Genomic DNA, 23,803 nt, shown 5'->3' on the forward strand with positions numbered 1-23,803 from the left:
TAAGGGCTAAAATTCTAGCTAAACTGTCTAAAATATCTAATGAGTGGTTGCCAATAAATTATAAGCTTTAGCAAGAGTTAGACTTTTAAGCATTTATTAAGGAGAATAAGAATTTGGTAAAGAGAGAGAAAAAGGCCTAGATTCCTATCTATTAAAGGGAGAGCACATTTCTAGCTCCGCTCTCCACCAGAGTCCTAAGGGAAGAGGGTGAGACCGAGCGCCAGTCTCTTCCTTCCTCCTCCCACTAGCCCGCGTCACTTCCTGACACCAAAGAAAAGACTCCTGGTCTTGCCCTCAAAGACCTTCGCTTCATGGGTGGAACTCTTCTACAGTAAGTCTCCAGCAGGTGGCGTCATTCCAATCGTTACAGTGTAAAGATCAAATAAGGTACAATACACAAAGTTCTTTGCTAACTTTAAAGAGCTACATGAATGTTATTTGTCATCATCATTATTTTCATATTTATTTCATTTGATATCTAGTTATCATGCCTCCCTCTGATATCTCTGGATCCTATTCTTTTCCAGTCATACATTTCACTAATTATGTTACTTCTCTCATTCAATTTTTCTCATGTAATTTGTTACTCATGCCTATTGGATACCTCTCTATTCCTCTTTGGTTAAGCCTCAGTTTCAATTCTCTGGAGAGTTTAGTATTGTAGGACTCTTAGCTATAAAAGGATATTGATTTTTTTAAAAGATGTATTTGTTTTTTAGTGAGAAGCTTGGAGTCATCAAAAGCTCTGCACAAATTCCCAAAGGTATCCCACCCTCCTCTCTACTTACTGAGAGAAGAATTCTGGATCCTGCTGACTGTCTATTCTGAATTTCTGTTCAAGACTAATATGCTAATGGACATGCTTTATAGCTTGTCTATCCCATAGCATGTGAGAGCCTAGGGTAGTATTCTCCAAACATTTTGTTGTTGTTGTTGTTGTTGTTTTTGGTTGTTTTTTTTTTTTTTGGTGGGGAAATGGGGGTTAAGTGACTTGCCCAAGGTCACACAACTAGTAAGTATCAAGTGTCTGAGGCCAGATTTGAACTCAGGAACTCCTGAATCCAGGGCTGGTGCTTTATCTACTGCGCCACCTAGCTGCCCCACTGCACCACCTAGCCACCCCCAAACATTTTTGAATATCTTTTCCATCAGAAAAAAATATTTGGGCACATTGCCCCAATATGTATAGATTTGTGTATTTATAAACTTGATGCATATATTACTATACTAACAATTATTATTAAATGATAAATAATTTATAAAAGTACAATTATTATAAAAGTATTATGAAACACACAAAAATAGAACTTTTAAAAAAGATGAAATAATATTGCATGTAGAATCAATAGGAGGCACTAGAATTTACTGAGCAGGGAAGTAACAGGATAGACTTACACTTTAAGAAAATCTTTTTGGAGACTATGTAGAGGATTCATTGTAGAGAGTAGCTTCTTGATGCAGGAAGAACAAGCAGAAGGCTATTGCAGTAATCCAAGTAAAAGGTCATGAAGGCTTGAATCAGTGGTAGCCCAATGAGTGTAAAGAAGGAAACTTATAGGAGAGATTTTGTGTAGTTAGAAAGACCAACATGTAGAAACTCAATGGATATGTGGAGTGAGAGAGTGAGGAGTTAAGGAAGACACCTAAATTGCGAAGCAGAATAACTAGAAGGATGGTGGTATTCTCCATAGAAATAGGAAACCTGGGGGCAGCTAGGTGGCGAAGTGGACAAAGCACTGGCCCTGGATACAAGAGGACCTGATTTCAAATCTGACTTCAGACACTTGACACTTACTAGCTGTGTGACCCTGAGCAAGTCTCTTAACCACCATTGACCCACAAACACACACACACACACACACACACACACACACACACACACACACACACCAAAACCAAAACCAAACAGACAAAACAAACAAACAAACAAAATGAAATAGGAAACTTTTGAGGAGTAAAGGATTAAGAAAGAGGGAGGTAAGATAATGTAATTAGACCAACAATATAAGTCATAGATTATCCAAAGAATATTTATCCCATGATATTTACTATTTCTGACTGAAAAGTGAAAATAGAGAGACAGGCATTAATCACCAGGCACTGATCTGCATAAGAACCTACCTGATAAGGGTTGTGTATGCTAGTCATAAAATGTTCTGGAGTAAAAGTTTGGGAAAGCTAATGGTGGAAAGACATGAGGGTGGTGAAAATTTTGTCTATGGGGCTGCTGCAGATACAAGGACCTCTGTTAGTTACTACAAGCTGACCTGATGGACTGACTCCTATCTCCCAAACATATGAGGGCAGAGTGGGGAAATGTTGAGCTATGAATGAAAGTTATGGTAAGGTTACTTGGGTGAAAAATTCATAATTGGCTATTATAGGAGAAAGAGGATGCAACCCATCTATCCACCCTTGGTTAAACACACTTTCCTTAAAGTTATACCATGATTCCTGCTTTGGAGACAATTGGTCAGGACAATAGATATTCTTTTCCCACTTATTTTGTGTTTTTTCCCCTGTGTGAGTACTTAGGTTAAATACTTCTTATCATCCTCTCCTTTAGAAGACCCTGCACTGTTCTGGGACTGATGCAATCATCATTATGCCATCTCCAAACAGAAACTTTCTGGATATTTTCCCCATCTAAAGAGTATCCCTCTTTCATTTGGCCATTATATAGGATGTCCTAAATGACAATGACAAAAGCCTCACTGAGCAAGTTATCTTATCTTGTGCTTTGCTTGATCATAATCAGAAAGTGTTGTTGATCCTCACAAAAACACTGTGAGGTAGGTGCTATTGTATAGCTGAGAAAACTGAGGAAAACAGAAATTCAACGACTTTCCTAGGATCCCATAGCTACTAAATATCTTAAGCCACATTTGAACTCAGACCTTGATGACTCCAGACTAAGCACTCTATCCAATGAACTACTTACTGTCTCATCATCAAACAATAAACATAGTAAGAGGTTGCATTCTCAACACTTTCAGTTAAAATAGTGCTTGCAAAGTCCTGTGAATCTCATTATCAAATTTCAACAAGAATGCTTTAGATGCACATGAAGTTTATTCTCAAAGATTTTTAAATATGGAAAACAGAGATATATGAGATGATACTTAATATTTTGTTACTTTTTTCCAGCAATAATAAGATCTAAAATGTTTCTAAGCTTTTGATATACTTTTATCATATATCTTCAGAATTGTTCCCTCACTGATAACCTCAAAATCAGGTCACCCTTTGTCATGAAACTTTTCTCTGTGAAATTGGTCTAGTCTAGCTGTGGTGAAAAAATATGAAAGTTTTTTAACAGTCGATTAGGATAACTGAAAGACGCCAGTTTTTGAAGGACCACCCTTTTGGGGAGGAGACCAATGGCATGAGCTACGAACGCCAGTCCGCCTGCTGCGCACGTCAGACTGCCTGCTACCTGCTACGCACTCGACATCTGGGGTGCGAGCTTAAAAGACAAGGAGAGAACGGAAGTGGGGTTTTTTCCGGCTCTGCTGGTCTCCTGACTGCGCTGCACAGACGGTCTCTCTCTTTCTCCAAAGGTGGCCTTCGGTTTTGGTGAGTTTTTATAAGGAATATAGACTAAGCTTAGACTTAAGACGATTTGTATTGTGTTTCTACTTTCCTATCCTTCAAATCAACATCACCTTGTGACTACCATAACAATAAAAGGTCTATCTAGAAAACCAAAAGCTTCTTCCATTTACTAGTCTGGGAGATAAATTAAGGGAAAGGTTAAGTAGGGGAGATTTATGATCTAATATCCAATTTTAAATCTCACACAGCTATTCTTTCCAAATTATCTTTCTATAGCATGCCAAGCACTAATCAGAAAACAAATGTGGCAGCTCCACTGTCATTGATAGAATCTGTTATATAAATCTTTATATGTTCATTTGTTCATTGCCTTGCTTCATCTTTCATCCTCTTGGTTGATAGTGTTTAATTAAGTCTCTTGTCAAACTTGCTATAAAATTTTTCCCCCTTTCATTCCTACTTGACATTTTATAAGGTGATATTGTTCTTAATCTATCACTATCCTCTTACATAAGCTTTTGGTTTTTGTTGTTGTTGTTGTTTTTCGGGTTTTTTTTGACAGGGCAATGGGGGTTAAGTGACTTGCCCAGGGTCACACAGCTAGTACGTGTCAAGTGTCTGAGGCCGGATTTGAACTCAGGTCCTCCTGAATCCAGGGTTGGTGCTTTATCCACTGTGCCACCTAGCTGTCCCAGTTACATAAGCTTTTGTAAATGAATTTATATTCTGAACTTGCATTGTTGTTGTCTGTCATCTTTATCCATTTGGAAATAAGCTCTAGAGTTTGTTGGTAGTGTGGTTTATTGTTAGGTGTTTTTTGTCTCCCTTCATAGTACCAATATATTTATCTATTTTATAATTTCTTAGGAAATGGTGATTGTTTGTACAAATAGGTTGTGTCGGAGGCACCTAAGTGGCACATTGGATAAAGCACTGGCCCTGGATTCAGAAGGACATGAGTTCAAATGCTGCCTCAGACACTTGACACTTACTATCTGTGAGACCCTGAGTAATTCACTTAACCCTCATTGCCTTTCAAAACAAAACAAAACAAATAGATTGTGTCTATGTTGGTTCTTTTATCCATTTCCTATTTTTTAAGGTCAACAGTGTCTTTACATGGGTCAGGTGAAGAATAAATGGAGCTTACCTTAAAATAATAGGTAATATTTATCTAAAACCATCAGCAAACTTTATCTTTACTTTTTTTTTTTTTTAAGTGAGGCAATTGGGGTTAAGTGACTTGCCCAGGGTCACACAGCCAGTAAGTGTTAAGTGCCCGAGGCCGGATTTGAACTCAGGTACTCCTGACTCCAGGGCCGGTGCTCTATCCACTGCGCCACCTAGCTGCCCCAGCAAACATTATCTTTAATGGAAATAATCTAGAAGCCTTCCCAGTACAATCAGAGGTGAAGCAAGGATGCCCATTATAACCATTATTCAATATTGTATTGGACATGCTAGCTATAGCAATAAGAAAAGATAAAGAGATTGAAGGAATTAGAATAGGCATTGAGGAAATAAAACTATCACTCTTTGTAGGTGATATGATGCTAAACTTAGAAAATCCTAGATAATCAACTAAAAATTAATTGAAATAATTAACTTAAGTAAAGTTGCAGGATACAAAATTAATCCACATATGCCATCAGCATTACTATATATTACCAACACAATATAAACTACTTGGGAATCTACCTGCCAAGACAAACCCAGGAACTATTACAAAAAACTTTTCACAGAAATAAAGTCAGATCTAGCAACTGGAAAAATATTAATTGCTCATAATAACAATTCTACCTAAATAAATCAACTTATTTAGTGCCACACACCAATCCAACTATGAAAATCATTTTATAGAGTTATAAAAAAATGAAGAGCAAAACATTCAGAATATCAAGGGAATCAATGAAAAATGTGAAGGAAAGTGGTCTAGCCATACCAGATCTCAAATGGTATAATAAAATGCTACTTATGAAAACAATCTGGTAATGGTTAATAAATAGACTTGTGGATCACTGGAATAGATTAGGTATACCATATACAATAACAAATGGCCATTGTGTTCTAGTATATGATAAACTCAAAGATCCAAGCTTGGGTGACAAAAATCTCTTTGACAAAAATTTGTGGGAAAATTGGAAAACAGTATAGCAGAAACTAGGTATAGACCAACATCTCTCACCAAGATAAGGTCAAAATTGGTACATGATTTACACTTAAATGTTAATACTATAAGCAAATTAAAAGAGCTCGGAATAATTCACTTGTCAGATGTTAACATTGACTATTTGAGGGGGCAGCTAGGTGGCACAGTGGATAGAGCACTGGCCCTGGATTCAGGAATTCCTGAGTTCAAATCTGGCCTCAGACACTTGACACTTACTAGCTGTGTGACCCTGGGCAAGTCACTTAACCCCCATTGCCCTGCAAAAACAAAACAAAACAAAACAAAAAAACAACAAAAAATTGACTATTTGAAACAAAAAGAGAACTGAGGACAAAGTTACTAAGCCATCTATGATTTAATTTGCAAAGCTAGCATTTGCATATCAGAACAAGTCACCTGACTCCTCAGAGGTCAGAGACAAGGAATTATTTTGAGTTGTTTTTTAACAAAAAAAAGAATTGGAAAAAAAAAATACCAAAACTTCTTTTGAACATAATTATATTGCACTAGTTCTACTTGACTAATTACCTTCTCCCAGACTTTCTTAACCCTATGCCAGAAGTCCTTTGCTGCAAGTGGTACCTTCTGTAACCAGAAAGTGTACTAGGAAAGAGGAACTACTTGTGGTCAATGATTAGTAGTCACCTCCACCCCCCCCCCCCATCTTCCTTGGAAGGATCCATTACTCAACTAGACTCTATCTCAAGAAAAAAGGGAACTTATACATGATGACAGGAACGAAGAACCAGTGGCTAACCTCTGGCTAACCTTTCTCCAGCTGCCAGAAAGGGGGATTTAACCTCTCATCAAGCCTCCTTTCTTCTAGAAAGGGAAGCCTCACTTTTTAAAATAATAATCCTATGATTACTTTGTTATGGCTTATTATAAATTATCTGCTACTACATTATAAAGTCTTCTCAATCTATTTATTCACTAAATCTATAGGTAACCTAGACTTAAGAGACTGTTTCTGGCCTAGCTCTTAGGGCAACTTTTACTAAAGAAGGGAGCTTAATCCTATAATTAAACTAAAAATAAATCAAAAGGTATCAAAAATAGCTGATTCTTTTTCACAGATCTATGGATAAGAGAAGAATTAATGACCAAGTAAGATATAGAAAGTATTATGAAATGTAAAATAGAAAATTTGAGTTATGTAAAATTTAAAAATTCTTGCCAAAAAAGGCAAATTTATAAAAATTTAAGTCATTCCCCAATTGATAAATGTCCAAAGGATATGAACAGGCAGTTTTTAGATAAAGAAATCAAGCTATCTATTGTCATATGAAAAAATTCTCCAAAACACTATAGATCAGAGAAATGCAAATTAAAACAACTCAGGTATCACGGCACACCTATGATATTGGTTAATATAACAAAAAAGAAAAAACATAAATGTTGGAGGGGATGGGGGAAAACTGGGTCACTACTATACTGCTGGTAAAATTGTGAATTGATCCAAACATTCTGGAGAACAATTTGGAATTATGCTCAATGGGAAATCAAACCACAAATACCCTTTAATCAGCAGTACCACTATTACTTCCAAATCTCAGAGATTTTTAAAAAGGGAAAATTATCTACCTTACAAAAATATTTATAGCTGCTCCTTTTGCGATAGCTAAGAATTACGAATCAAGGAGATGGAGGCAGCTAGGTGGCAAAGTGGATAAAGTACCGGCCCTGGATTCAGAAGGACCTGAGTTCAAATCTGGCCTCAGACACTTGACACTTACTAGCTGCATGACCCTGGGCAAGTTATTTAACCCTCAGTGACCTGCACCCCCCAAAAAATGAAAGGAAGGAAGGAAGGAAGGAAGGAAGGAAGGAAGGAAGGAAGGAAGGAAGGAAGGAAGGAAGGAAGGAAGGAAGGAAGGAAGGAAGAAAAGAAGGGAGAAAGAAAAGAAGGAAGAAAGGAAGAAAGAAAGGAAGAAAGAAAGGAAGAAAGAAAGGAAGAAAGGAAGAAAGAAAGAAAGAAAGAAAGAAAGAAAGAAAGAAAGAAAGAAAGAAAGAAAGAAAGAAAGAAAGAAAGAAAGAAAGAAAGAAAGAAAGAAGTCAAGGAGATGACTATAAATTGTGGATTGGCTGAACAAGTTGTAGTATATGATTGTGACAGAATATTATTGTGCTTTAAGAAATGACAAACAGGATTATTTCAGAAAAACCTGGAAAGACTTACATGAACTGATGCAAGGTGAAGTAAGTAGAACCAGGAGAACAAGGTACACAGTAATAGCAATATTGTGCAATGAAGAACTGTGAATAACTTAGCTATTCTCAGCAATACAATAATCTAAGACACTCACAAAAGAATCATAATGAAACATATTATCTGCCTCCAGAGAAAGAACTGATATTGTCTGAATAAAGAATGAAGGATACTATTCCTTCTTTCCTTTCTTTCTTCCTTCTCCCTCTCTCTCTCTCTCTCTCTCTCACACACACACACACACACACACACACACACACACACACACACACACACACACACTCCTCTTTTTTTGTTTTAGTAGTCCTGTACAAAATTACTAATATGGAAATATTTTACATGATTGCACATGTATAAACTATATCAGATTGCTTGCCATCTCAGTGAGGGAGAGGGGAAGGAGGGAGAGAAGAATAGAATTTGGAACTCAAAACTTAAAAAAAAAATGTTAAACATTTTTAACATGTAATTGGGGAAAGACAAAATAATATAAAAAGTTAAAACTGATTGCCAAACCCTCCAAAAAATAAATGGGTATGGTTGAAATTGTCTCAACTGTTCCCCCCCTTTTCCCCCAATTTTTTTCTCTCCAGATTAATTAGGATTAGCCAAAAATTAAATGTTTTTGTTTCAAATTTTGTTGTCAATCTTTCTAAAACCCTACTTAAACTACTTTACCACTCACATAAATATAGGAGGCTAAACATATTTTAATAACTAAAACTTTACCTAACACCTCATTGTCACCACTCCAAATATCAATTTCTTTTATGCAAATGTAACTGTAGAAAGTATAGGATGAGTGTGCACTTGGACCCAAATATATTCCTCGGAAGTTTGTTTTTCAGTAAATCTTGGACACAATAGAAAATATCATTTTTGTCATCATCTATTTCTTTTGCCTAAGAGCTAAATTCCAAGGACTTTTATTTTAAAATTCCAGTTAGTAGGATTTTACTTTTTTCAGAAAAAAAAACACTGGTAAAATAAAATACTTCATTCTTTTTTATGGTATGAACCCCCTTACATCTAGTGATTCAAAAAGCAAAGAACTTTATTATGAAAAATAAATCTAAACTAATCAATTGCACTCTTGCCATTATAAAAATTATAAAGTACTTTTTTGCCTCCTGCAACAAAGATTTTTAAAATGCTAGATGTTATCATTATTGTTGGTTTAAGCATCCGGAAAACAATCTGCCTTCCCAATATGCCAAAAGGCAAAATTTACCAAGCTTAAGAATTTCATGTTATCACACCAAAAATGTTTGCACTGTGAAAGTAATACAGCACAGGCACCTCATTAAATACCAATGCATCCAGACCACAGACTTACTTTCAGGAAGGAGACAGATCGCAGAAAAATTATTTAGCTATTTTTAAATATTTAAAGAAAAACAGAACTTCTAGCTTCCATTGTATACAAGTAGAATTACTTTGAATTATCTCCATAAACACATGCCACTGCATTTAAGATTATTAATTTTACTTGAAATGAATCATGAGGAACCAAAATGTCTACACACAATCAGTATACATCTGCCATATAAAGAAAACTACTTGTAAGCACTCTAGGAATACACTTTCCTTAAACAACATATCATACTTCCCTGTAGGCATTGAATGGATGGATTGTTCTTCTAAATGATGAAGTTAAACAAACCAAGCCTTCTTCAATAATATTTCACTTAAGAGCATGTCTGTCTCTGGAATTCCTACAGGTTTAGAAGAGAATAATTTCTATGCCACTCTAAAACCACACTTGAAAAAGAGTTCAGATTCAGGACCTCAGCCAGGCAGCACTACTTGACTATGGTTATATGTCAAGAAAGAGACAGTTTAGACACAAGGCTTGAAGTTGCTGTAGTGTAAATGAGTCTGAATTCATACAAATGTTAATGATGGGGGCAGCTAGGTGGCACAGTGGATAGAGCACCGGCCCTGGAGTCAGGAGTACCTGAGTTCAAATCCGGCCTCAGACACTTAATACTTACTAGCTGTGTGACCCTGGGCAAGTCACTTAACCCCAATTGCTTCACTAAAAAAAAAAAAAAACTGTTAATGATGTCTAAAAGAAAGTCTCTTCTCCACAGTCTATTGGTGTTGGTGACAGAGGGGGATACTGCCTGCCACTGGATCTCTGTAACCTGTCACACGACTTTGAATGATGACTTATAGACACAGATGATACTCAAGAGAAGTACACTACTGAGTGATGGACGGTGGGGGATCTGATGCCAATCAATCTAAATTCATCTCTCAGCAACATTCATTATAGGGTAGATTTAAGCAACGTGCAAAATCGAACACTGTTCCAACTCAGATATGGTATCAAGTGAATGGGAAGCTAGGTGGAACAGTGGCTATATAGAATGCTGGGCCTAAAGTCAGGAGGACTCCTCTTCGTGAGCTCAAATCTGATCTAAGACACCTACTAGCTGTGTGACTCTGGGCAAGTCACTTCATCCTTAATTTCCTCATCTGTAAAGTGAACTAGAGAAGGAAATGGCAAATGACTTTAGTATCTTTGCTTTAAAAAACCCAAAAACCAAACCAAACCAAACCAAAAAAACAACCCAAATGACATCATGAAGAGGCAGACAAAACTGAAACTGAAGAACAGTAAAGTGAATACTATAGCTTTCATTCAGATGATTGCTCTTTATCAGTCTATTAAAACAGGGTGTGTGGGGGTGGGGGTGGGGAATCTTTACTTTAGACAACAAAAAGGAAGAGTGCATTCATGAATTCTTAGCTTCTATCCATGTGAATTTTCAGGAAAATCTATTTCTTTGCATTCAATTGTAGGCAGTAGGGATCTAAAGCAGAACACCAAAAAATCTTTAAAGGAGGAAATATATCAAGGTCATTTTAAAGAAAAAAAACCCATCTTAATATTCCTACCTGGGGAGTATTGTACACTGTGGTACCCATTCGAATATTGAACTGCTGAGAATTTCAGAAAAATAATCATGGTTAGGTACCCCTTGGTGCTAAATAAGAGTGAAGCTAAGCATGATGTTTTGCACTCTCAATGTGGAAACTTCTTTGATTGATAAAGAAGTCCCAAACTTATAGGCCTAAGAGGCATAATCATTAAGAGATTCACCTATCTAATAAATACCAAAAGCTGAATTTGAATTCAAGTCTCTCTAACTCCAAGCACAAGACGTGTATCATCCTGCCTGAAACTTTCTTTTTTCAGATAAATAAGAAATATAAGGAAAAAATAGGAATAGTTTTTCTATCCACTAAAACCTTAATGTACTTATGGATATAAGGAATGCTCGGCCCAATTTGATTCTATAGCTTACCATAGAATTTTCAAACTTGTCTAAAACAAAAACAAAAACAAGCCTAGTTACAGTTTTCCATCTAACTTAATTTTCATTTCATGTTTTTACCTAGAACTTAATTCTTGCACCTTTCTGTATAACTGATCCTATATTTTTCAAATGCCAGTCAGTGTAGGTCACCAATACTTCAATGTCCTAAGTCATCTGCTAACTCCCTATGTCCACCAAGCACAGGCACTGACACTTTAGACATAATAACATCATTACATTGTACCTCCTGCCACAGCAAGGGCTGCCTTGGTAACTGACACCATACTGCTAAAGTATGTCAATTTAATGAACTACCATTCAACAGAAGTATCAATTGGGCCAAGCTTCCTAGTGTAAAAAGCATCACATTTTGATGCTTGGCTACTGGATCTTAGAGCAGAGGGATGACTGAAGAGCCATTAGAGATTTGGAAGCCTACTTGTTCTCTCTTTTGAGATGTTCTTATTTAACTCTACCTTTAAAATTTTCACCCTTTTCTCTCTGCTTTAGATCTATGTTAGAGTTTACAGTCCAGGAAGCATTTCAAAAGCAAGCATATCTTTTCTAATAAAATCCATATGTTTGTGCCAGAAATAATGTCCAACAAAAGGGACTGGAAAGAAAAAAAAAAGAGTACTCACTTGTTTAGTCTTGGTCTTTGTTATAGTGTCAGAAATAGGTTTCTTCCTCTCCTTTACAGCAGTTTTAGAAAATAATTCTTCAAATTCATGACAATCTATGGATGGCTCTTCAATTTTTTCCCAAATGAGAGAAGTGCTAGAATCTCTAAAGTTAAGCACAAAATGAATGAAGAGCAATGTCAACCTAATAAGTCAAATTTTTAGATGAGGGGAATAATCATGAGTAAAAAATCAATAGGTTACAGAAAGCATACATTTAATCTATTTTTACCAGCAACCCAATTTATTTAATAGTATTGGTTGGGAAAAGCTCCATTTTATATAACTATCTGAATATTAGCTTTCCTGAAATTCTGGAATTGTAAGCAATTAATTTTCTATATAAAAATAAAACAGAAGGGCACATTGGTGTGTGGTTATCAGTGGTCCACCACCAATGCATAATTTCTAAATATTACATATTATTCAAAGTAGTTTTTAATCCCAGGTTTACTTCTAGTCGCAAAGTTCACTCCTTAAGTACTATCCTCATCAGTAAATATATTATCAGAGAATGTCAACTCATTTTAGTATTGACCTAAATAAACAATATATTAAAAAGCAAATGCATGCATATATGTGTATAACACACATATGTGTGTGTGCATGTGTAGAACTGTGATTTCACTGGTATAAGGATCTTTCAATATGATTACTCTCTTTTTTTTTTTTACAGGGCAATGAGGGTTAAGTGACTTGCCCAGGGTCACACAGCTAGTAAATGTCAAGTGTCTGAGGCCGGATTTGAACTCAGGTCCTCCTGAATCCAGGGCCGGTGCTTTATCCACTGTGCCATCTAGCTGCCCCCAGGATCTTTCAATATGAAAACTTCCTCTACCAATTTTAGTAATTAATAGTTCTGCACTTAATGACTGCAGAACAGTTTTATAGCCTTATGGAGACAGTTGCCAAGAATACAAGGAAGCCAAGCAATTTGTATGTATCAATATGTATCAAAGATAGAACTTGAACCCAGGTTTTCCTGACTCTGAAACAAGCCCTCTATTCATTTCCTTAGGAAAAGATTGAGATGAGTGAGGGGAGGGAAGGAAATTTGCTGGAAATGTTCATAAAGGATTATTTTTAGGGATTTTTCTTTTTTCATTGAATAGTTTAGCATGACTGTAGAACAAAGTCTTCATCAGGCACAGAAGAAATTTATTCCTTATTCCACATGACTGTCATTCAAACACAAAGACTCCTATCACATCCCTTCTGAGTCTTCTCCAATCTAAACTCATCCTTAGCTAGCAGGGACTCACAGACATTCACCATCCTGGTGGTACTCCTTTAGACATCCGGGTTATCAAAATTCTTAAACATGGCTAGACTGAGGCAGAGTGCAGTGGGTCTGTTAATTTCCTATTCTTAAAAACAATGCCTCTCTTAAAGAATCTGAAATTTACATTAGCTTTTAGCCACTATCATTATCTCTTTACTTATTATCCAGCCCTAATTTGTAACTAAGAGTAGTACTGTGCATGTCTTTGTGTACATATTACTTTTTTTCCTTTTCTTCTTTCTCTGTCTCTTCATAGATCTATACCTTCATATCCTGTACATATACCATCATCAAGGATATAGATATATTTAGAAGAATAGATTGAGAGGGAGAGAAGAAAAAAATGTGTGTGTATGTATAAGTGGGGGTGGTTAAGAATTATACTATAACCACACTACATGTATATGTATCCCTGTGTATGTGTGTGTGCCTACACATACGCACACACACACACACACACACACACACACAACTGCTCATACCCATAGAGACTCACAAATACATAGCTCCTAATAAGGGCTTGATAAGAGGGAGTAAGAAAAAGGGAAGAGAATTATCTTGGTGAAGACTGTTTCTCAGACATGCTAAACTGTTCAAAGAAGAGAAATATCCCTTAAAAAGGAATTTATGAAAACTTCCAATAAGGAGTTAGCTAATAAGCCTCAAAGTACATTGTTTCCTATTTTACCACATTCCAGACAAATCAGTCAATGATTGGATGACTCAGGGATATGAACTCTAGACTACAAGTGGACAATTTACAAACCACCGGTACCAAAGTTAAGAGAGAAAGAGGAAAAAAAATAGCAGGGAATATAACAGGAATTCTCAACCCTGGTTTTGCAACTCTCTATCCATTATCACTAGGGATGTCATAAAATTCTCAAAAGCAAATAAACGTGTCTAAATTTGAATGGCATAGATAGGTATATAATTTAGCACTTCATTCTAGAGGGTGTGCTACAAAATCAAACCAAACATAAAAAGTTATCACAATCCCCAAAACGTTAGAAATCATTGCCATAGCAGTACAAAGATTCCACTGAGATTCTGATTTATATTTATAAGTTTCTTGGCAGAAATGCAAAACTAAATGATGAATACAATAAACAAAGCACCCATATGGTGATTCATCTGGCCTACACCTACTCAGGCTTGTTTACAACTGAGAACTCCATGCTTATGTGGTGTGCTTTCCAAAGATTATGGGCATGACAGGAGTTCAGATCTTGGAAACAGCTACTCATTCTCCCAGGGAGAAAACCAATTAACCTTCAGAAACTTGTAGAGTTTGACCTCCTTTCTCTCACTACTCAAAACTTCAGCATGGATGAAAGACTGATTTGAAGAAAAGAAAAGGTAGGGATAACTCCTACTAACGTTACTGGATTTTTAAATGCCAAAATTGGTTTGCCAATATATCAATATAAAAGCTGCAAACAAGCTTTAAAAGCCGCACAAAAATGCAATTCTGCCCATTTGCAAGACATTCAATATTAGTACCATATATGCATGTATATGAAACAACAGTATTTGGCAGGTGTTTGCAGTAAGTGTTCCAAGAACAATCAAACCTCCATTTCAAGTTCCTGTTTTACCTTTTATTGTGTAGCTGAATTCTTGTCCAATAAAGAGGCTTCATTGGTCGACAAGGTTCTATTGCTTGTTTCCTACTCACTTTGTCCTGACTCAAGCCTATTCCAAATAAGCCAGCTGGCAATGGAGGAGGAAGGAATCCACATACTTGTGGAAGCATAATGTTTGGCAATGCACTGCCCCCAGCTTGTGGTGGAAGTGGAAGACCAGATCCAGGTGGCAAAGGAGGTGCAGAAAGGGGTGGGATCCCCACACCAGGCAGAGGTGGAAGTGGAGGGACCCCTACACCAGGCAGAGGTGGGGGAGGTGGAGGGACCCCCACACCAGGCAGAGGAGGGGGAGGAGGGATCCCCACACCAGGCAGAGGAGGGGGAGGAGGGATCCCCACTCCAGGCAAAGGAGGAGGAGGAGGAGGGATCCCCACTCCAGGCAGAGGTGGGGGAGGTGGAGGGACCCCCACTCCAGGCAGAGGAGGGGGAGGAGGGATCCCCACTCCAGGGAGAGGAGGAGGAGGAGGAGGAGGGGGAGGGGGAGGAGGAGGGATCCCCACTCCAGGCAGAGGAGGAGGAGGAGGGATCCCCACTCCAGGCAGAGGAGGGGGAGGAGGGATCCCCACTCCAGGCAGAGGAGGAGGAGGAGGGATCCCCACTCCAGGCAGAGGAGGGGGAGGAGGGATCCCCACTCCAGGCAAAGGCGGAGGAGGAGGGGGAACCCCTCCACCAGGCAGAGGTGGAGGAGGGGGTATTTCCAAGCCAGGTAGAGGTGTAGGAGTAGGTAGTACTGTCATGTCAGGAAGAGGAGGTGGGGGAGGAATCATCATGCCTGATCCAGGCATGGAGATGGAAGTTGCTGTACCAAGAGGTAGAGGTGGGGGAGGTGGAATGTCCACACCAGGCAGGGGAGGTGGTGGTGGGATACCTGCACCAGGCAGGGGAGGATTCAGTTCTCTGCCAGTAAGATGTGAGGAAGGCAGAATGACATGACTATTTTCAAAAGATGTGGGAAGGGAACGTTCATGGCTGGTCACACATTCAGTTATAAAAGGTGTTGGGGAAGGCTGTATTAGAGTCTTTTCTTGATTATCAGAACCTGGGAGAGGTGGAGGTGGTGGAGGTTGTGATACACACTGTATGGATTGATTTGCATCAAGCTGTACAGATATTAACCTTGGTGAAACAATCAAAGAAATCTCTGAGCAAAACTTTGTTTGATGTCCAGAAGGGGTCAGTGGCACAGTTGGCTGTCCATTTATGCCCTCCTGAGTGAGTGGAAGATGCTGTGGCAGTGTGTTAGCAAAAGGCATTACAGATGCACTGCCCTCCTCTGTTGGTGAAGTCTGTACTGATTTGACATGTAACATCCGTTGATGTCTTACATCTTCTTCACTTAATTGAAGATCTTCATAACAGACACCTTCAGCCATTCCCCTCTCAGCCACTTGTTTCCCATTAACAACCTCTATGTCTGTGGTAGGGTATTGCTTCTCTAGTTCAGCTATTTTGGTCCTCAGATTTTCAATTGTCTGTTCCAGCTGCTGTATCACATTCGCATGTTCCTCAGATTTCATGTCAAAAGTTTCCTTTGGAGAGAGAAAAGGACGATAGTTAAAGAACAATGTAGAAGACTACAAGTTTGTCATTATAGGAAAGTTTGTGAAACTTAAACAGGGTATTAAAAAAAAGTAATAACATACTTCCAATGTTCTGACTTTTTGTAAGAGGTGATAATGATTTGTGCATAGATTACCAATCCCTTTCAAGATGATAAGTATTGTCTAAGGACTAACACTGCACATATGTTAGGAATACCACAATTCTTAAAAAGAATTAAAAAGAAGCAAAAGGTGTGATGATGATTGTTTTGTCCCCCACCAGTTATTTTGAAGCCACATTAATTGACTCCATTATGATGCTTTCCCCACTATTCTATCTTCTTCTAAAAGTGAATAAGCCTGAATCAGGCTCTAGAGACTTTTTAACCTTTCATATGGACACTCCTTCCTTCTCCCTGCTCAGCTGAGGACCTTGCCTCACACTTCATAAAAAGAATCTAGGAAATTCTCCAAGAGTTCCCCATCTATTCACATCTCATATGCATTTGTCATCATCCTGAACGTTCTCCTCCTTCATTCCAGTTTCTGATGAAGAGGCCCCTTTCCTTTCCAAGTTCAAACCCTTGACATATCCTCTTGATCATATCCCTTCTACATCTCCAACATATTTCCCCTACTATTATCTCTATTTTCCTTAATCATAAATCTCTCACTCTTTCTTCTTTCCCTTCTGTTTCCAAATACACCCATGCCTTCTTCATCCTTAAAGATCCTTTCATAACTAACTATTGTTCTATCTCATCCTCTTCTCAGTTAAATTCCTTAAAAAGACCATCTTCTCTAAATATTTACAGTTTTTTGTCTTTATTTCTTTTAAGCCCTCTATAATCTGACTTCCAACCTTACCATTCACTGAAAATGGATTTTTCTAACATCTATTCTTTTTCACTACCTCTTTCCTTCCCTTTCCATTCTTTTTTGTTGCTATTTTTTTTCTCAGTTGTATCTGACTCTTCATGACCCTGAGAATTTCTTAGCAAAGATACTGGAGTTGTCTGCTATTTCCTTCTCCAGCTCATTTTACAGATGAGGAAACTGAGGCAATTAAAGTTAAGTGACTTGTCTAGGGTCACACAGCTAGTAAGTGTATGAGACTGGATTTGCACTCAGGTCTTTGAGACTCTAGGCCGGGAACTCAATCCACTGTGCAGCCTAGTTGTCCCCATTCTTTTCTAAAGATCATCAAACTATAACAGAACCTTACCCAGGCCCTCTAATTATACTTCCTCTATGACACCTAATAATGATATAATTTTGAGGGGATACATGTATCATCTCTCCATATTAGAATTTAGACAGTTGGGGGCAGCTAAGCGGTGCAGTGGATAAAGCACCGGCCCTGGATTCAGAAGGACCCGAGTACAAATCTGGCCTCAGACACTTGACACTTACTAGCTGTGTGACCCTGAGCAAGTCACTTAACCCTCATTGCCCTGCAAAAAAAATAAATAAAAGAATGTAGAAAATTTATCTCTGATCCCTTGCAATTGCTTACTCACATTAGCTTTTTATGTTTCTCTTGATTACTTTGTATTTCAAAGCTTTTAGTTAGTTTTCGTCTTTTCATCAAAGAAACTGGTAGTTTTCTAGGCGAGTTATTGTTGGTTGTGAGCATATATCTTTTGCCTTCTGGAATATTGTATTTCAAGCTCTCTACTCCTTAATGTAACAATGGCTGTTAAATTGTGTATGATATTGAATGTGTAATAAATAATGAATTTTTTGTGGCTGTAGTATTTTTTTTCTTTGAACTACAGGTTCTGTAATTTGACCATAATCTTCATGTAGGTTTTCTTTCTTGGGGTAACTGGTAGAGTCTTTCTCTTTCTGCTCTTCCCTCTATTGCTAAGGGATCCAGGAAGTTTTCTTTTATCATATCTTGAAAACTAATGTCTTGGCTCTTTTTCTGGTCATGACTTTTTATTTCTCTCTCCTTGAACTGCTTTCAGGGTCAGTTATTTTGGCTATGTGATACCTTACATATTATATTTTTTCAGTCTGATTTTGTTTTATTATTTCTTGTTTTCTCATGGAGTTATTAGTTTCTATTTGGTCCATTCTAACTTTCCAGGAATTTTTTAATTGGCTAAGTGCCAAGCTATTAACTTTCTTTCCAAATCTTTCCTCTGTAGCTCTCACTTCTTTTTCTAGGTTTTCCTCCACTACTCTCATTTGGCTTTAAAAATTATTTTACCCCCTTAAAAAAACAATTTGCTTCTTGTCTTCTAGGATTTCTAATTTTATTTTTGCCTGAGCTCTGTTTTTCTTTGAGGATTTGCTTATGGATATTTAAGAGTCATTCTCCTCTTCTGAATTTATGTCTTAAGAATTTCTGTCACCATAAAAGAACTTTATGATGGGATTCTTTGTTTCTTTCTTCTTCTTCCAGGCTATTTTGTGATTTTGTATTTTAGATTAGGTCTGGGTTATATGGACTTTGGGGTAGAATATCCTAACTGGACTTTTGTCTTCTTGGGTTCTGCTGCTGCTTTCTTGGTTTATTATTTTGATATTCTAATACCTCTGGGACAACACAGGCTAGAGACTTTTAAGATTTCAGTGCTCCCCAAGTAGTCTAATCCATGACAAAGTGTGACAACTGACCACTATAGTCTGAATTCTTCAAGCTCCTAACCTGGATTTGGGTCTGTACAACACTATTATGGGCTTGACCTTGGTTGGAAGTTCTGATAGGCTTCATCTAGATACGGTCACTATCAGCTAGCTAGAGAGTTCTGAAGGTTTAGAATGAAAGAACCAAATGCTTCTCTTTGATCTGTGATTGCTCCACTGGTTACTCTACTTTAGGCTTCAGACTAGGATGTAGGCTGGAAGTGAGATTTCTGTGGCTATGTGGAGTCAGAGCCAAAATGTTACTACTTGCTTTTGAACTTGTTTCTAGCTCAGTAGATAGCCAAGGACCTGGGACATCGCTTCACCCTGAAACATTAGGTGCAGGAACAGGTGCCCCTGCAGAAAACTTGAATCATTTAACCAGAACTGGACAATAAACAATAGAACTATCAGTTGGCATCCATTTCTGTATCCTGCATAAGATCAGGAAAATTCTGTAATGAATTTGGGACTTCTTGCCTGGTGCATAGGTATGATACTCTTTCAAGTCCTATGTGCTAAAATGTTCTCTATAATACACCTCTGTCAACACTCTGTCCCCATTATCTTCCTTATGCTGACCTAAGCTGAAACTATCAATCACTGTGATTTTTTCTTAGATATCCTGATAAGGAGTCAGTTTGGTTTGTTTTCTAGATCTCCATGGATGAGATGGATTGGGGAGCTAAGCTGTTGTTCTTTACCATCTTAGCCTTGTCTTGCCCAATTAACTTTTAATTGTCAAATCAAATGTCCTTTAATCAATTCTCATCCTTCTTGAACTTTCTACAGTGCTGACTGCTCCCTTTGGAGTTTTCATGACACTTTCCTTGCTATTTTCCTACTTATGTGACTGCTAGTCAATCTATTTATTATTTTCTTTGTCATGCCCACTAACAGAGGGCATCCATCAAATCTCTGTCCTGGGTCTTCTCCTATCTCCATCTCTTCCTATGTGTTAATGTCATCATCCCCCAAGGGCTCAATCACTATATCTGTGTAGATGATTCCTGGATTCATATATAGAGTTTGAGAATCTTTCAAGAATTCCAGTCCTAAACCACCAACTAAAAAACTCATTGGACATTTCAAACTCAATGTGTCCAAAATTGAGCTCATTATCTTTCCCTCCAAATACATCCAACCTCAAAACTACCCTATCACTTTTTTTAGGTCTACATCATCATCTCAGATACCTAAGTTCACAACTTCAACATCATCTTTGACTCTTCTCTCTCCCCCACCCTACATAACCAATCAATGGCCACATATTTTTGTTTGCACCTCCATAAAAATTATATATATATATATACATATATACATATACACACATGTATATGTGTACACACATATGTACATACATACACATATACATACATGTGTAGGTGTGGATACGTGCATGCGCACATATATGTATATATGTACACACATACGTACATATATACATGCATGTGTGTGTGGATACATACATGCATGCATATATAAACCCGATGATATAGGTACCTACAAACCATATGTTATGTGTATATGAAGTTCACCCCTACTCACACAACCACTCCTTTTTTCAAAACCCTTATATTTTTCACCTAAAGTATTGCAATAACCTTCTAATTAGTTTCCCTGCCTGAAATATCTCCCCAACTGGATTTATAAAAGGAAATTGAGAAATCACGTTCACTGGATAATAAGAATTGGAGCTGGAAGGCTGAAATATATGTATATGCTTGAGGGATGGATATTGGCGATCATATATTCTAACCTGTGTTATGGACCCTTAATAATGTATAATATTTTAAACTATATTTTTATAACTACATCTAGGATTATCTCCAACTGATCTTCATGCCTTTCACCAGCTAGTGAGGGAAATATTTCTACTCATTACTTACTATGCCCAGATCAAGCCTTGGAGGAATTAATGTGTTCATTCCTAAAACTCTTGCCCTGAGCCAGCTGTGCTGATTGATATTGGTCTCAATAATCCACTTTATTGAGGAACAGTCCTACCCGAGATTCATTTTATTCTCTTCCTTTTCCTCACTAGCTTGTTATCCCTCTAACTTTCTAAACAAAAATTTCCTTCCCATACCAACACTCCTATATGTGTGTTATCTTTCCTCATTACAAAATAAGATCCTTATTCTGTATTTAGGTAGCACATACTCTGCATGTACTTGCCCAACCAACCATTGCACCCTTACATTTATATTGCCAGTACTTTCCCAGAACAAAGTAAGCACTTTAAAAAAATATTTCATTCATTTTGTCAAATAGACAACCCCAAATAGAGCTTTAAAGATAATTAAGTTCTGTCACTTCCAACTACAGTGCCATTTTCCTTTACATAAAACTTTTAAATCTAGGGGTTCATAATTGAGGAGTCATTCGGTCCATGAAGATGGGAAAAATGGACATCTTTTTTTTCCACTAACTTGTGGTTCCATTTTAAATTCTATAGATTATATTATATTTTAAAATATTCTGAGAAGGGAGCCACAGATTTCATTAGATTGTAAAAGGCAACCATGATGCCAAAAAAGGTTAAGAATCCCTGTTCCAACCTGTTAAATATGAATTATACACATTATTGAGAGTTTGAAAGAGGAATTAGTTATTAGTAGAGTGGAGAGAGACTTGAGGCAGGCATAACACCAGCAGGCTATTGCAATAGTCCAGGTGTGAAATGATGTGGGCCTGCACCAGAGTGGTGACAGTATCAGAGGAGAGAAGGGGGAGAATTTGAGAAATGTTTAAAAGGTGAAATAAATAGGACTTGGCAACAGATCAGATATAGGGGGTGAGAGAGAGTGAGGAATTGAAAATTACTATTAGGTAGAGAGCCTAGGTTGAGGGACTGATAGGATAGTGTTACCCTCTATTGTAATAGGAAAGATAGGAGTGGGAAAGGTTCTCAGTGGAAAGGTAATGAGTTCTGTTTTGGACATGTTTGGTTTAAGATGTCTCCTTGATATCCAGTTCAAGACATCTTAAAAGACAGTTGGAGATGTAAGAATGGAGGTCAGTAGAGAGATTGGAGTAGGATAGGTACATTTGAGAATCATCAGCACAGAGATGGTGATTAAGTCAAAGAGATCTGATGCCATCATGAAATGAAGTAGTGAAGAATGTGGGGGAAAAAGAGGGCCCAGGAAGGAATCCTGTGGGCCACCTATAGTTAGGGGGCAAAATCTAGACAGGGATCTAGAAAAGGACCACTGAGAAAGAGAGGTTAGACAGGTAGAAGGAGAATGAGTTGAGCGTAGTGTCCTGCAAACTAAAGACAAGAGAGTATCAAGGAGGAAAGGGTGATCAACAGTGACCAAGGCTGCAGAGAGGTCAAAGAGAATAAGGACTGAGAAAAGTTCTTTGGATTTGGCAGCTAAGAAATCATTGGTAACTTTGGAAAGAGTTGTTTTGGTGGAATGATAAGGATTGAGGCTAGATTATAAAAGATTAAGAAGAGAGTTAGGAGAAGATAATTCACAGTTCAGTTGACTTACATCCAAATAACTCTGATTTAAATTCTCAAAGCAATTAAGTTTCTAAATTAATAAAAATCAAAATTATTTTGCATTAGCTGATTGCTACTCAGCAGAAATCATACAGTCATAGGATTCCGCCTCCAAAAGTTTATAATCTACAACTGATTGGTTTAGCCTCAATCAATGAAAAACATGGTTTCTAGTATCTAAATCTAAAATAAGCTTCTGTAAAAATAAATTGTGTTTTTCCATGGACTTCCATAATTTATCCATAAAGGATAAATACTACATTGGGAAAAAAATGTGGACATTTACTGTAGTAAATGATCACATACATAGATGCACACATATATAATGACAAGGACACAGCCAACTTCTATCACATTATGGTGTTACTTTAAATAAAAATTAAAATGTCTTTCTAATAAACATGTAGTACTTAGAATGTTACACCAGCAGAAGATAAGCTCTCATAGGTTAACTTTTCATTTTCTTTAGTCATTTTGAGTCATAAACACTGTCAATAGTTCTGATAACATGATAGTGCATATCAAAGTCGATATTTTTCTAATTCAAAATGAACTCCATAATTTTCCATAATGAACTCATAATCCATATGATGGGCACATACTTTTTTTTTTTTTTTTTTTTTTTTAGTGAGGCAATTGGGGTTAAGTGACTTGCCCAGGGTCACACAGCTAGTAAATGTTAAGTGTCTGAGGCCGGATTTGAACTCAGGTACTCCTGACTCCAGGGCCGGTGCTCTATCCACTGCGCCATCTAGCTGCCCCTGGGCACATACTTTTAAATAAAAAAAAGAAAAAATATAAAAGCAAATTAAATTCTTTTAGATAACTGGATAGATGAAATAATAAACTTTACATATTCATTCTTGTGAGATATTTTGTCTAGAAAAATTGTTTTAAAATCTGAAATTTTTGATAGTAGACATTGCCATATGCTTTGGCTAAGAAATTTTATACAATATATCAGCCAAAATTTCTTCAATTCTGCATTATCTTATAAATTGATAACAATATTTTGGACTTTTAAATTTAATACTTATATATCAAAAAATAAAGGTTACTATTTTGAAAAAGGCATGCCAAGAATATTTTTCTAAAGATTATCTCATCCCCTAAAAAGAAAATATTAGTATAACATTATTGTTGTAAATATCAATAAGAAAGCCTAAAACCCCATGAGGACTAGGTTTTTGCTGAAAAGGTTAATTTGCTGATCCTCAAATCTGTCAGATATGGATAGTATATATTTAGA

At 37.2% G+C, this 23,803-nt stretch overlaps 1 protein-coding gene across 2 annotated transcripts in view; it reads right to left on the minus strand.

Moving 5' to 3' along the window:
* FMN2 (formin 2) overlaps positions 1 to 23,803 on the minus strand; it is a 453,587-nt gene that overhangs the window by 328,152 nt on the left and 101,632 nt on the right. For both annotated transcript variants that reach the window (XM_044003674.1, XM_044003673.1), the window contains 2 exons: positions 14,821 to 16,397; positions 11,902 to 12,046 (listed from right to left, as the gene is read on the minus strand). In XM_044003674.1, the coding sequence (XP_043859609.1) occupies positions 11,902 to 12,046; positions 14,821 to 16,397 (1,722 nt within the window). The remainder of the gene's footprint in view (positions 1 to 11,901; positions 12,047 to 14,820; positions 16,398 to 23,803) is intronic.

Source organism: Dromiciops gliroides, chromosome 4 (genome assembly GCF_019393635.1).
Source record: "Dromiciops gliroides isolate mDroGli1 chromosome 4, mDroGli1.pri, whole genome shotgun sequence".
Taxonomy (NCBI): Eukaryota; Metazoa; Chordata; class Mammalia; order Microbiotheria; family Microbiotheriidae; genus Dromiciops; species Dromiciops gliroides.